This window comes from Vigna umbellata, chromosome 5, assembly GCF_029865625.1.
Source record: "Vigna umbellata cultivar VRB3 chromosome 5, Vumbellata_1.0, whole genome shotgun sequence".
Lineage (NCBI taxonomy): Eukaryota > Viridiplantae > Streptophyta > Magnoliopsida > Fabales > Fabaceae > Vigna > Vigna umbellata.
In genome coordinates, this window is record NC_142169.1 from 7985659 (window position 1) to 7999909 (window position 14251).

Sequence of the window (14251 nt, forward strand, 5' to 3'; positions counted from 1 at the left end):
TTAACAATCCAAAAGAGGAAAAAAGAAATTTTATTGACCACTTTTTATAGTTTTCAACTTTTGATCTAGACTTTTTCTTCAAACTGGTTAGTTCTCTCATTCTTCTCTCTTATCTTTTTTACAGTGATGTGATTTTACTCAGCGATGTAATTTTAATAGCTTTGCTAATTCCAATATTCCTACCAAAAACAAGCTCCTCATTTCAACAATCCTAGCAAAAAAATATTTATAGACCATGTCATTCTATTAGCTATGCTAATTCCAGATTTACATGAATAATTTTAGTATTTGTTTGGAAAAAATTTCTCTAAAAAATTTCTAAATAAAAGTAGATGAAATCAATTCTTTTATAAGTTAAATATTAGATTTTAGAAAAATTAACAAAAAAACAACTTCTACGAACTAACTTGTGGATAAACTAATTTTAACTAATGAAAGAACGGATTTCATTTGTTCTGTTTTTATCCTTATAAAATTTTATGAAAAAATATGTTCTAAATCTATATATATATCCTAAAATATAATAAATTTCTCCTACACACGGCTTGTTTTTTGGTGCATAATGGAGAGGAATTTTACCACCCCCACCACCGAAACTGGCAAAGGTCAGGACGCGCGACAACCCTTGGACTCGGAGAACGATTCTGGGACAGAAAAGTGTAACCCTCGTCGCAGTGAGTTTCTTTACTCTCAGGTCATTCTTTTATCTTTTCTTCATCATTGAGTTTTCTCTCCCTTTTTCCAAGATATCTCCAATTCGCGACTACCACCGTGGGTGATGGTTTCTGACTCGATGACGATCACTTTAAAAGAAGGTGGGGCAGCAGCAGAAAATTCGAACCCTATTGACCGTGAGTTTTCTTGGCTTTCGTTTATCTTTTCTTGATTGAGTTTTCTCTTTTTGTCAGATGGTTTCTCTTTTTATCTTTTACGTATTTTCTATTTTTCCATGAGATTCCAACATTCCGAGTATCAGAACTCGGATGTATTTTTGTTGATCCTTGTGTCTGCATTTTCAAAAGGAAATTTTATTTAAATTAAGATTGTAAAATCATTAACTTACTGATCCTGATTTGAACAGGTAAGATGGATGGGTTTAAAACCTTATTAGAGAAGCATAATTCCCGCATAGTTGGAGTAGAAATGAAATTGGAACAAGAAATCTCGATTTTGACTATCTTAAATAAGACTTTAACGGAAAGGATTGAGGCCCTCCGATCTGAGCATTTAAACCTTATGACATGTTTGTGGGATGATGGTGAAAAGATGAAGTCTGGTAAGATTTTTTATTTATTTAAAAAAAGAATTATTTTTTTTTATTTATATGCATTTCCTTTATTTGCAGACTTTGTAAAGATCAATAACCTAGTCCAGATTCAACGAGAGATATTAGCCGGCAGAAATGGATCTACTAAAAAAGATAACCAAGAAATATAAGAACCAAGAAATATTAGAAAGTATGTAAGACTATGATTTATTTGGGTCTCTAAATCTGTACTTGATGTGAAAATCAGTTGCTAACGTGTTTCACGTCAGGATATTTTTATTTTGTCACTCACAATTTCTTGTACTTGATTTTTCAATAAAAAATCATTTTCAAGTTTTTATTATTTTTCAAATGTTTTTTTTAGAAATTGAAACTCATGGCTAGAAAATTAAAATGGTATGAACTGATATGCGGAATTTTTACATAAATAGGCAAAAACTAAAGGGATTTTTACGTATGTGAGCAAACAATTTTAAAATTACCGATGTAGGCAAGTCGTGGGCCAGACGACTTTAAACAAAGAAGTTGTGCCTCCTGCACAACTTCATCCTGACAAAATGTTCAAAAGTGAAATCGTGCATCTAAAAATGATTTTAGAGAGTGGTAATCGATTACCAGGCCTTGTAATCGATTACAACTTGCTAAAGTCATCTAGAGGACACGACTTCACCTTGTATAGGCAAAAACTCTCTAGTAATCGATTACAACATGATTGTAATCAATTGCCAGCAACTTATATGGGAAAAAAAATCTGGTAATCGATTACGAACAACGTAAATGGGCAAAAACTCTCTGGTAATCACTAGTGCAGAAACATCGTATAACGTCGAGTGTTCAACGTCCAACTACTGAATAACCAACGTTAAAAATGATCGGTGACATTTTTGTAAATAAATGCAATTATTAAATGTCGTTTAGATTTGTAATTCGACGTCAATTTGTTATATTGGATAAATTTTGCGAAAATGTTTGGCCCGAAGCTGAAAATATATTTACATATGACGCCAAATTAGCTAGAATTAGACGTCAAAAGGATATAAAACATCGCATGCCCAACGTTAGACGTTAAAATGTTAGTGAATTCAATAAAAATTTGAGTGGGAGATTGAAAATTCATTCACTTTATCTTAGCGCGCAATACTCTCTTTTCTGCTCAAACTTTTCTGGAACAAAGTTTGACGACCATCACATGTAATATTTCTTTCATTTGTTACAAATGCATGTTAATTTTTAGGTATGATTTTCATTTGTTTTTACCGATTATTTTCGTGTTCTTGTCCTTCTTAGGTGCATTCTACTTTCTCTCTCGCCAATGACAATACTTTATTTCGACAAACCCACTTTTGAAGGTTAGTTTTCGTTTTTCATTTTGAAGAACTTATTTGTTGAGCTTGTTTGTTTTTTTTAACTTGTTTGTTGTTTTTGTTTGGTTGAATTTGTTTGTTGTAGTTATTTGATTGAACTTGTTTGTTGTTTGTTATTGTTGGTTATTGATTTCTCATGTATATAAGAATTCTTCTTTATGCATTAATCTTAACGTCACTCAATAAATCACCTAAACCCGATTCCTCGGTGAATAAGTTTGTCCTTAATCATTAGTTCATACAATTCCTAGCATTCATAGCAATTAAATGTGAAGATCAAGAGCTTAAAACGACCAAGACTCATACCCTCATCCCTGAGAAATATTACTCTTAGGAGAATTCAATTAGAACCTAAATTGTAAGGAACCTCCCGTCACTCATGCAATTCATAAATCATGCTATGAATGAGTTAAACAAAGCAAGTAATAAGCACAAATGAATTACTCTAACAATTAATCAAAAAGCATATATGATTAAGAATAAATTAAAATAGATGAGAGTTTACAAGGTTACATCATTCCCCAACAACAAATAGAGTTTAGTTCCCCATAGACATGAAGAAACTAGATAAATAATGGAAAAGCATGAGATAGCAAAACCCTAAAAGTAGAGGATGGAAGCTCTCGCCTCCAGATCTGCCTTCAGAGAGTAGAAGAATGTTCTGTTGTGTTGCTCCAGCCAGAGATACCAAACCCTAGGACGTGCAAGTCCTTAAATAGAGCAGAAAACAGGTCCAAGCCTACAAAACTAGCACTCAAGCGCCCTAAGTGGGGCGCCCAGGCACGGCTTCTGACGCTCAAGGGGCGTAGTGCGGGACGAAAATTCTGCACTTTGGTTGACTTTTTAACATTCTGGTTGACTTTTCTGCATTCTGGTTGACTTTTTTGCATTCCAACTATTTAGTACTTTAACTCTTCTTTCAAATCATTCCAATAGCCTACAAAATCAAAGAAATTTAGTAATAAAATCATAAAGTATAACCTCAACTCTCTTATTTACAAAACTAAAGCAAAAACTTGATTCCAAGCAAGTTTTTAAGCAGAAATGGATGCACTTAGTGTCAAAATTACATCATAGATAACAGTATTTTCAACCGTTATCAACCAGCACATTGGCAAAATTCACTCAAGGTAAAGAAAATCTTGATGCCGTGCTGAGATCTTCTAGAAGAGCTATCTACAAACAAGGTATTGGTTACAAGGCCAAAAGTAATAGGATAAAGTCAAAGAAGTTTATTGATCTGAGTAAGCCTACTACTAATGCATGCTTTTATTGCAATACACTTGGCCGTACAGTTAGAAACTGCTATATTAGAAATGTTGGTGTTCCAAAGGGAAAATACAAATGGATTCCCAATGAATAGCTTCTAACTACTAACAAGACATGACCCAAATTCAAATGGGTACTAGCGTAAAAAGCTTTTAACTATTGTACAGGAAAGGAGCAGTAGCTAGTGTGGCAGTACAGAACTTAAGGATGAGCTGATTTGATAATATAAAATTTCTTGAGTATATACAAGCAGTAACAATCATTTTTACATTGCATCATGCATGTTATCTACTTGAATGATTGTTTCATGATTGATTGTTTGTTGGTTGATTGTTTGAGATTATTTGTTGTGAAAATCAATTTTACGACTTTTAATCGATTGAATTATATGTATAGTCGATTATGTTACTGTATGATAGTTTATGTTTTGTGAAAACATTTGTTATACAATAATCTACTTCGAAAATAATAAAATTTATTAAGTTGTGTTTGTAATAATTATATTTCAAAATTTATTTGAATCGATTAAGAAAAATTTTGGTGCGAAATTAAACACAAATTAGTCCCTCCAAAATTTTGTTCGGCTTATTAAAACCTAGAACGAGACAACATGTAATGTACTCCTTTTGCTGCATTCGAATTCTCTATTCCAAAATTCCCGGCAAGAAATTGCTATCATTGTCTACAAATGGCTTCAAGCTCGTCTCAGAGAAAAAGGGTGAAAGTCGTGGGTATCAAAAACATGAGAAGATCTTCACAGCTTGATGGGTGGATAAGAGATGTCGACACTCAATCAAAATTCTTTGACTGCTGGTAAATGAGGAATCTTACTACACACAAATTTCTGAAAATAAGTTTCTTTAGAAAAGAAGGTTTTTAGTTCTAAAACTGGCTAAAATGTCAGGGTGTAAAGAAGTTTGTGGAATTGGTTGATCCATGGTATCCTGAACTGGTCAGAGTGTTTTACTGCAATCTTAGAATAAGTGAAGGAACATTGTGCTCCAGAGTCAAGGGAGTTGACATGAAACTTATTGAAGAAGTTTGGACAAAAATAGCCGGACTTAATATGGAAGGTGAAAGATGCCATCTTGGTATGGATGGCTTTCACAAATTTTTTGTATATCAGGATAGCCTGAGAAATCCTGAAGATATTGGAGATTATTATCACTACAAAACTGGTGGTATGATGAAGGACGATAGACTGGCAGTCTTCTTCATTTCCTGGATTTTAATGCCAAGAGGAAGCAATCATGCTTAGACTACTACAAAAGACTTATATCTGCTAAAGGCTTTCAAAGAAAACATTCAATTAAACTGGCCTGCTGCAATTTCTGATAACATGTTGAAAGTTACCCGTCTTGAATCAGCAAAGTTGCCATATTGTGTGTTCATTTCCAAGATTCTTATTCATTTCAAAGTTGACTGCATTGATGAATCAAGTGAGTTCTATAACCAAACAAGCTTGATCAACAAAGCTGCTCTACACAAGATGGGAATGCAACATACACCAAAAGGATGGAGGTTCAAGGATGAAGTTACCGAAGATGGTGATGAAGCAGGACAATTGTCTTCTATTCCATACAGGGCATGCTCTGAATTTTAAAGGACTCTGTTGAGAGAAATAAAGTCTCTCAAGATAATGTGTCAAGAGACCAGGAATGATGTTTTGGAAATAAAAGAGCATCTTAGGTTGAACAATATTGATGAAGAAAATGATGAAGATCAATCGGGTGCAGAAGGGACTACACCTGATGATAGTGATGAAATGGAAGAGAATGAGAATGTTGCTAAAGAGAGCAACAATGACATGCTTCTTGGAACCTTCTTGAAAAAGAACAAGAAGAAAATTTAATGTTTGCTTGTTTGTTGTTTGTTTGTTTTTTGTACTTGTTTTGTAAATGGATTTGTATGCCATTTTGTTTTGATATCATCTGATTGTAATCATATTTCATATCAATGAAATCAGAGTTTGTTTAAGCTGAGTAACTGTTTATATCTGATTGAAATCAATTGTGTGGTGTATGGAGTTGATTAATTTACTGTTTATCATTGCACTCATACATTTACACACACAAATTATATCTATAATATTTCTTGCATTATAATAATTCTAAAATGCTTCTGGATTATTGGAGATAAAACTCAAATGGAATGCAATGAAGTCGATTAACATAGTGGATCAATTGATTACATTTTAATAGGGGTTATAAATTCCATGATTTGAAATTTGGTTATTTTGTTTATTGATCATATACTGTTGTTTGTTTCATTTTCAATATATCTCTGATCTTTTATTTGATTGAAATTACTTGAGATAATATTGAGATTGTTGATTGATATTGTATCCATGCTACATTGATATGGTTTCACAATTTCTGATCTGATACAATATTGTCACATGTTTATACTTGCTATGAAATGTTTTGTGAAAACTGCATTGTGCATTTAGATTTTGATTATAAAACTTGCATAATGATAAGGGAAGCATTGCATAGGATCTTGGATAATTTCACATGCCTACACTTTAGGGGGAGATTATATCTTTATCATGTGATTATCTGTGACAAGGGGAGCATCTTGGTTTGATTAATATGATTTACTAATGCATCTCTCAATAACTGTCTCTGTCAGCATATCATTATTATATGGCATACCTTTTTTGTTAATGCACAAAGGGGGAGAATGTTGGGGAAAATAATTTTCTGATAATGTTGGGAGAATACTTGGATAATGCTATGATATTCTTACTATGCTCTGATATGAATTGTTTATTCTTATGCTCTGATACATTTTGACATGATATGATTAATCATTTGCACTAATACATTTTGACATCATATGATTGGATTTGTTCAACATGGTTGTTTATTAATCATGGTTGTGCATCATCACAAAAGTGAGAGATTATTGAGATTGTTGATAGGAAGAGCAATGGTTTAGTTGAACCTACAATCTCAGAGCTTCTGGTTTTTTATGATGACAACATAATTAAATAATCTGCACTTACAAAGGCTGATCATAATCTGCACTTATAAAGGCTGATCATAATCTACACATTTGGGTGTTACTGAAAGATCAAAGGATACAATCTTGTAAAGATTGGTTTGAGGTTTCCCTGTTTTTGATTATAGGAAGAAGAGCGTGTTGCGTTCTTGACTTTGAGGATGACTCAAAGGGTTGGACTACAGGAGAGGGGATTCTTGCTGCTAGTTTGTTTTATATATGCCTACATTTTGATTAGAGGGTTAGAGAGGTGTTTTATATTTTTGACGTGAGGTCGCTATAAAAACCTTGTTGTAAAAACCTTCATCATTATAGTGCATTGGCTTCTTGTGGTTGGAAGGACACTAGATGTAGGCTTGGTCGAACCAATATAAAAATCTAGTGTTTGATCTTTCTATCCTTGCACTTTTATTTAGTCAATTGCATACTGCATTAAATCGATTACATTTTCATTGCATAAATAAGTCTTTTTCCTTGTGTTTCAAGAAAGCTTTTAAAGGCATCCACTTTGTGAAAAAGATTTAAGGGAAACTTTGTTTTTACATTTCACCAATTCACCCTCCCCCCTCTTGGTGTGAGAAATCAAACCATTCTATTTTCAACAAGATGTAAAATAATAAAAATAAATAATACAACCGCCTTCATATAAAATATTTAATAGGGGAACTTTATTTGAAACATAAAAATTTAAACATATCATAAAAAAGTCACATTACAACAATTATTGAAGTCTTAAACAGTCTTAATGAATTACAAATGACATAAAAATTAATATATCCATCTATTTCTTTTTTGTCCATGTTCATCTATATAAGTCCAATCTTTTAGATCCTTGTAGTGTTCAGCTTGAGTTGGAGGACTAATATCTCTGGTTTGGACGAATAGTTTTATATATTCCCAAGTGTTTGGACGTAACACAGAGCGGTCAATAGTTTGTGTTTTTTTTCCATTGTGTGATCATCTGTGCAATATCATTATCACATTTTATTGAAGTTGTATCATGAATGAGGTGGCTATTACGTACCTTTACTATACGACAATAATCAATATACGTGACAACTTTTCGGCCACTACATTGGACAACCTCACTGATTTCAATTATGAGTTCATTGAATGTACAATTGTGATTGATTGAGATGTTAACTCGACACTCTGATCGAGATTTGAGTGCGAAGCCACGCTGACTTTTTATTATGTTTGCGCCTTTTCGAGGACCTCCGAAATACATTATTGTCGGTGATTTCAGAAAATGTCAGTTATACGTGTGGTAGTTGAAGATGATGCATTTGTTGGATTCATAAGAGCCATGTTTTGTTATGTAGAACTTACCCAAGTAACATATAATTATATAACTGTGATAATGGGAAAGTGAGACTTACATGTAATCATTTGTAAGACATCTTCCTCTGATCGTAGTTTAACCGCTTGATATGTGATTGTTTCATCAGTATGAAATGTGGGTCGACGGAAATATAACTTGTTGATGGTTGTGTTAGTTGGTTTTTCAGAAGTTATGCAAAATTTTTCCTTATGGAGTTTGAACGTGCAATTGTATGGAAGGCGAAACAATTTTGGATGCTGACAAACAAATTTGACACCATGGTCACCACTTCTGATTTCCGCGTCTTGAAATAAGGCAACAAGGTAGGAATTATATAGGTTGTATGTGGCGGTGATGGCAAAGACTTCATTATCATAGTTGTTCATGTTGTGTTGAGGATGAGTATGAGAAATAACTTGAGAAGGAATGGGAATGCGGAATTGAGTTGAGACAAATAACAACAAAGAAGTGGTGTTTTGAGCTTGTGAGGCTACATGACATCTTTGATGCTATTTATAGTGGAAATGTTTGTTGTCCATTGTTTCAAACCAACTTGAATGACATGAGGATCATAATATTCATATAATTAGAATATGATATATTTTATTCACTATAGAAAATAAATTATTAAATACAAGTGGTTAATATTTTCACTACCTATCTATGCCCGCCAGTACCACAAATTGGTCATCTTCTAAGTCGTTGTCCTTGTCTTTGTTGTTGTGGTGGGGGAGTCTGTGTGTCTTCATCTTCATCACTGTGTTCGATTTCAATCGATTGTTGTTGCGGTTGAAAGTCCATGGTCGATCGATACAAGTTTTCTTATGAAGAACGTTGTTGGTATGGAGACCATGGAGTCATCGTGGACGTTCCAAATAAATGTGAAGGACCCATATCAAAAGTTAACGAACCCCCACTGACGAAGGAAGGACCTGTAGTAAATGTTGAAGGACCTCTAGTGAACGTTGTTGGTGGAAAATAAATGTAAGAGCTTCCAACTTGAGGATAGGATGATGTTTGTGGAATGTTTTGTTGGAAGCTTGGATATGGTGATGGATAGTGGAGGTGATCATCAGAAGACTTGTGCGGATCATGTTACGATTGCGGTGGGTCGTATGCAAGTGGCGGTGGAAATTGTTGTTCCTGATCCATGTCACACTATTCAATACAATGTTTAAGTTTAATTGTCAGAAAAAAAACAAATATTGTTAAATCGAAATTGAAAATATTGTGCTACCTCTTCATCAAATGAATGTTCAATCGGGGCAACATAGCGGATGATATGAGTTATATACCGTTACATGTAGTCTATATCATCACACAGATGACGATTTTTGTTGAATGGAATCTCGTTAAATACACAGTTGTGTCGGTCATTCCATAATGCAATGCATTGTTGATGATGTTGTTATGAATGTCATTAAAATTCATTGGGGTTGACGTAATAGTCTATTGAAACCCAAATTGGTGCATCACACATTCTGATTGTTGATATTCTACTGTAGAAAAGCATATGAGAGGCACTACTACCCATTTTATAGAACTTATATCCATTACTCGTGAACATATATGGAACCAAAACCAGATTATGAACTTACCTAATGTTTACAAATTATTTATTTGGATACTTATATTGATGTAAAAAATATTTATTTAGTCATGTACAATGCGTCTTTCTGGATTAAGTGTATGTGAAATGCTTGTTGGTTTTATATGTCAGTGTGCAATATATAATGTCCATGTCTGGTTGTGTGAATTGTGCATGTTCAGGGGTATTGCTACATGCAGGGCATTAATTTACCTCCTCTGATACCATTATATACAAATATATTTGTATCTAAATATATGGATATATGTATATACGTTATTCAATCAAGCTCTTTAAGTAGATTGGCCATTCAGCAAAGCTCTTAAGTTGATTGGTCATTTAACCAAGTTTAGGTAAATTGGCCATTCGATCGACCTCTTATGTAGATAGGCAATTTACCTGAGCTTTTAGGTAGATTTGTCATTCGACCGAGCTATTTAAGTAGATTGGCCATTCGGTTGAGTTCTTGGATAGATTAATCATTCGGTCGAGCTCTTAGATAGATTGGTCATTTGACTGAGCTCTTAGGTAGATTGGTCATTTAGTCGAGCTCTTAGGTAGATTGACCATTGAACTGAGCTCTTTAAGTCGATATGCCCTTCGTCCAAACTCTTATGTAGATTGGCCATTAGGCCAAATTCTTAGATAGATTCGTCATTCGATTGAGTTCTTAGATAGATTTACCATTCGTCCAAGCTCTTAAATACATTGGCCATTTTGGCTGAGCTCTTAGATAAATGACCCATTAGGCCTAACTTTTAAATAAATTGGTCATTCAGTTGAGCTCTTAGATAGATTTAGCCATTTGGCCGAGCTCTTCGAAAGTCGCTACCTGAGAATAACCCTTACGACTTGTGTTGCTAACTTTAGGCAGGCTTTATGTTAGGCTACCGACTAGGGTAGGCTCTATTATGTGCTGTCAACTTTAGGCAGTCTCTACTTAGTGTTGCCAACTTTAGGTTGGCTTCACTTTAATGTTGCTGACTTTAAGCAGGCTTCGCTTTGGTGCAGCCGACTTTGAGCAGATTGCACTTTGATGATGCCATCTTCGAGCAAGTTTCACTTTGATGCTTTCATATTCGGGCAAGCTTCACTTTGGCACTCTCGACTTCCGATAGGTTTCACTTCGATGTTGTCGTCTTCGGGTAAGATTCGTTTTGAAGTTGTCGACTTTCAGAGGCTAAACATTGATGTTGTTGACTTTGATCTTCATCGAGCATTTGGCTTCGTTGCTTGTTTTAGCCGAACTGAAGAAGACTTAACACTTCTTTTTATACTGGACTTCATTCTTCATGCTCTTTTCCATCTCTTGAGTCTTCTTCATGCTATTCTTCAAGCACTTTTTGTACTATTCCTTACACTATTTTTTGAGTTTTATCCTCGTGAAGGTGGCCAAGGTGAAGATGGAAACCTGGCTGGTTTTTGTACTGAAGTCGGCCAAGTGTTGTCAAATTGAGACTTGGAGTTAGTGAAAAGATCTAGTCGTGTTGTTTAGCCTATCTCTGAACTTCATTAACCAAAAGATGAAAGGACGACCTCGACAATAAAGGTTGAAATGGCCAAGACAAGAGTCAGGACTTGATAACGGTTGAAAAACAGTTATTTTTATACTTAATTTCGATAATCAATCAACCCTTTTTAACTTAGAAACTTGCTTTAACTCATGTATTTGCTTTAGTTTTGTGAACAAGAGAATTGAAGATGAATTTAACGGTTTTGTGCTAGATTCCTTTGATTTTGTAGGTTATTGGAATGATTTGAAAAAAGAGTTAAAGTACCGAATGGTTGGAATGCAAAAAAGTCAACCAAAAATTAGAAAAGTCAATGAGTCAACCACAAAAGTCAAGTAGTCAACCATAAAAGTCAACCAGCCAACCAGAATATAGAAAAGTCAACCAGAGTACAAAAAAAGTTACGCTGAGCAGTAATTACTGTTGAGCGCCACTTTTCAGGTGCCAAAATCACCGATGAGGGGAAAAATAGCAGTTGAGGAGAAAAATTGAAGACTCGCACTTACCATTGAGCAGTAATTACCGCTGAGCGGCATTTTAATGGGCCTCGGACCACTTTTCTGTAATTTTTAGAAAGCTATATAAGGTTTAAGTCGACCTAGGTTAGTCATCTTTGGTTGGAACGAAGCAAAAACACACTCTTTCACCCCTTGGAGGAGGATTTTAGATGTTATAGCTCCTTTCTCACGTCTAGGGTTTTATCTTTCACTCTTTCATTGTATTTCATCTAGTTTCACCATGAATATGGTGAACTAAACCTTTATTGTTGTTGGGGAATCAATGTAATCCTTTGAAACTCTCATGTATTGAATTTGTTCTTTAAGATCTTTAAGATATATGTTTTCTTTCATTAATTGTTAGGGTTTTTCCTCTTTGCTCTAAGCATGCATTGTTTAACTCATTCGATGTCATGATTATTAATTTTGTCGATATGGACACAAACGGGGAAATCTAGATCTGGGGAATCTCTCCCAATAGTAGTATAAACCTAGACATAGGAGTATGATGGTTGGTTGCCTTTAAGCGTCTATGCTTTACAATGCATGAGTAATATCTAGGGAGACAAGACATTGTAAACTAGTGATTATGATTAGGCTTTCTTCCCCGAGACATCGGGTTTAAGGTAATTTAGAAAGTGACATTAACATTAATGAAGAAAGATGAATTCTTGAATACATGAGAGTAGATAGGATGAAATTGATAAACCCCAACAACATAATCATTCATATATTTCAAACCACGTGTTTTGTTTTTAATTTTCTTCGTTTTTGCTCATTTAAGCAAACCTAAAATACAGAAACCAGTTTCCAATTCATATATTCACAAAATTAATTAATTTAAATCATGTTATCATCAATTCATCAATTCCAATTAAATAGTAAAATTAAAAGATGCAAATGTTGTCATCAAAACAAAAAGAACCCAGTTTTCCATTTCATATATTCATAGTATTCATCTATTTACAGTTTCAACGATGCTATCATCAATTCATCCATTCAAAAAGCTACACAGTAAAACTAAAAGCTAAGAAAATGCTATTATCAAATGATAATGAGATGCACAGTGAAAGAATTCAACTTCAACAAAAGGGAGTTCTACAATTACAATATGAAGATGCTGTGTTGGCACAAAATAAGATTATGACACAACAACTGGAGGCTGTAATGAAGAAAATCTCTCAATTGCCAAAGGAGTTGCACAATGTTTCTCAAGTTCAACAACAACTTTGTGAGTTATGTGGTGGAGATCATATTAATCGTCTATGTGTTATGCCAGAAGCTACCCAAGAGGAAGTCAATTTTATGGGTTAAGGTAATCAATTCCGCCAAGCTAATTACAACAAAGGGTGGAAACCTCACCCAAGTATGGGTCAAGGGCAAGTCGGGCAATTCAATAGACCACAACAACAACAATGGCAACAACAACCTTCACTATAGGAAAGAACTGCAAAGCTAGAAGAGACACTCCAACAGTTCATGCAAGTGTCTATCGCCAATCATAAAAGCACTAAAGTGGACATAAGGAATTTGGAGATATAGGTTGGGTAACTGGCTAAAAAGTTAGAGGAGAAATCTGAAAAGCAGTTTGGGGCTAATACTAAAGTTAACCCTAAAGAGGAATGTAATGCTATTGTGTGTATGAGTAGTGAGAGGTTGGAAGAGAGAAAATAAAAAAGTGAGTTGAGTGAAGAAAAAGAAGAAATTGAAGAGAGAAAAAGTGAGGTTGAGAGGAAGGAAAAGAATAAAGAAAAGGGAGAAAGAAAAGAAGAAGAAGAGGGTGAGAAAAAAGAGAGAAAAATTGAGAAAGCCCTTCCTTATCCAAAAAGTTTTTCAAAGACTAAAAAAGAGAAACAATTTGGGCGTTTCATGGAGATCTTCAAGCAATTGGAGATTACTATGCCCTTGACTAAAGCACCGCAGCAAATTCCTGCTTATGCTAAGCACATGAAGCAATTCCTCAACAAGAACAAGAAATATTTAGATGAGGAAACAATTGAAGTGCAAGGCAATTGTAGTGCCATTATACAGAAGAATCTACCTCCGAAATTCAAAGATCCGAGAAGTTTCAATATCCCTTGTACCATTGGGAATCATGATATAGGGAAGGCTCTAGTTGACTTAGGGGCTAGCATCAACCTGATGCCCCTATCTTTGCTCAAAAAGATTGGTGGTCTGGAGGTCAAACCCATAAAAATGGTGTTGCAAATGGCGGATAGGTCCATCAAGGATCCTTATGGTGTAGTGGAAGATGCTGTGGTTCAGATAGATAAACTCCAATTTCCAGTTGATTTTGTAGTGATGGAGATGGGGGAAAATGCAGAGATACCGCTCATCTTTGGAAGACCATTCATGAAGACAACTAAGGTCGTAATTCATGTAGATGATGGAGTTTTAACATTGAAATATCAAGATGAAGAGGTGACTTTCA

The 14251-nt window shown here is 34.5% G+C and overlaps 1 protein-coding gene across 2 annotated transcripts; it reads left to right on the plus strand.

The window, feature by feature from the left end:
• Nucleotides 1-553: 553 nt before the first annotated feature.
• On the plus strand, nucleotides 554-7209 carry LOC148197622 (uncharacterized). Of its 2 annotated transcripts, XM_088115421.1 has the most exons (5): nucleotides 554-674; nucleotides 747-851; nucleotides 1082-1276; nucleotides 2555-2616; nucleotides 7032-7209. In XM_088115421.1, the coding sequence occupies exons 1-4, from the start codon at nucleotides 563-565 to the stop codon at nucleotides 2581-2583; spliced, it is 441 nt and encodes a 146-aa protein (XP_087971547.1). In that variant the 5' UTR covers nucleotides 554-562; the 3' UTR covers nucleotides 2584-2616; nucleotides 7032-7209. The 2 variants fall into 2 exon arrangements, with proteins under 2 accessions (XP_087971547.1, XP_087971546.1); XM_088115420.1 differs by lacking the exons at nucleotides 2555-2616; nucleotides 7032-7209 and adding an exon at nucleotides 1346-1548.
• Nucleotides 7210-14251: the final 7042 nt, after the last annotated feature.

Bases quoted from the DNA above. Each gene is read 5' to 3' on its own strand.
- LOC148197622 (XM_088115420.1), top strand. From the start codon at position 563: ATGGAGAGGAATTTTACCACCCCCACCACCGAAACTGGCAAAGGTCAG. The intron at 852-1,081 runs GTGAGTTTTCTT...TGATTTGAACAG, and splicing joins AAATTCGAACCCTATTGACC to GTAAGATGGATGGGTTTAAA. The intron at 1,277-1,345 runs GTAAGATTTTTT...CTTTATTTGCAG, and splicing joins TGGTGAAAAGATGAAGTCTG to ACTTTGTAAAGATCAATAAC.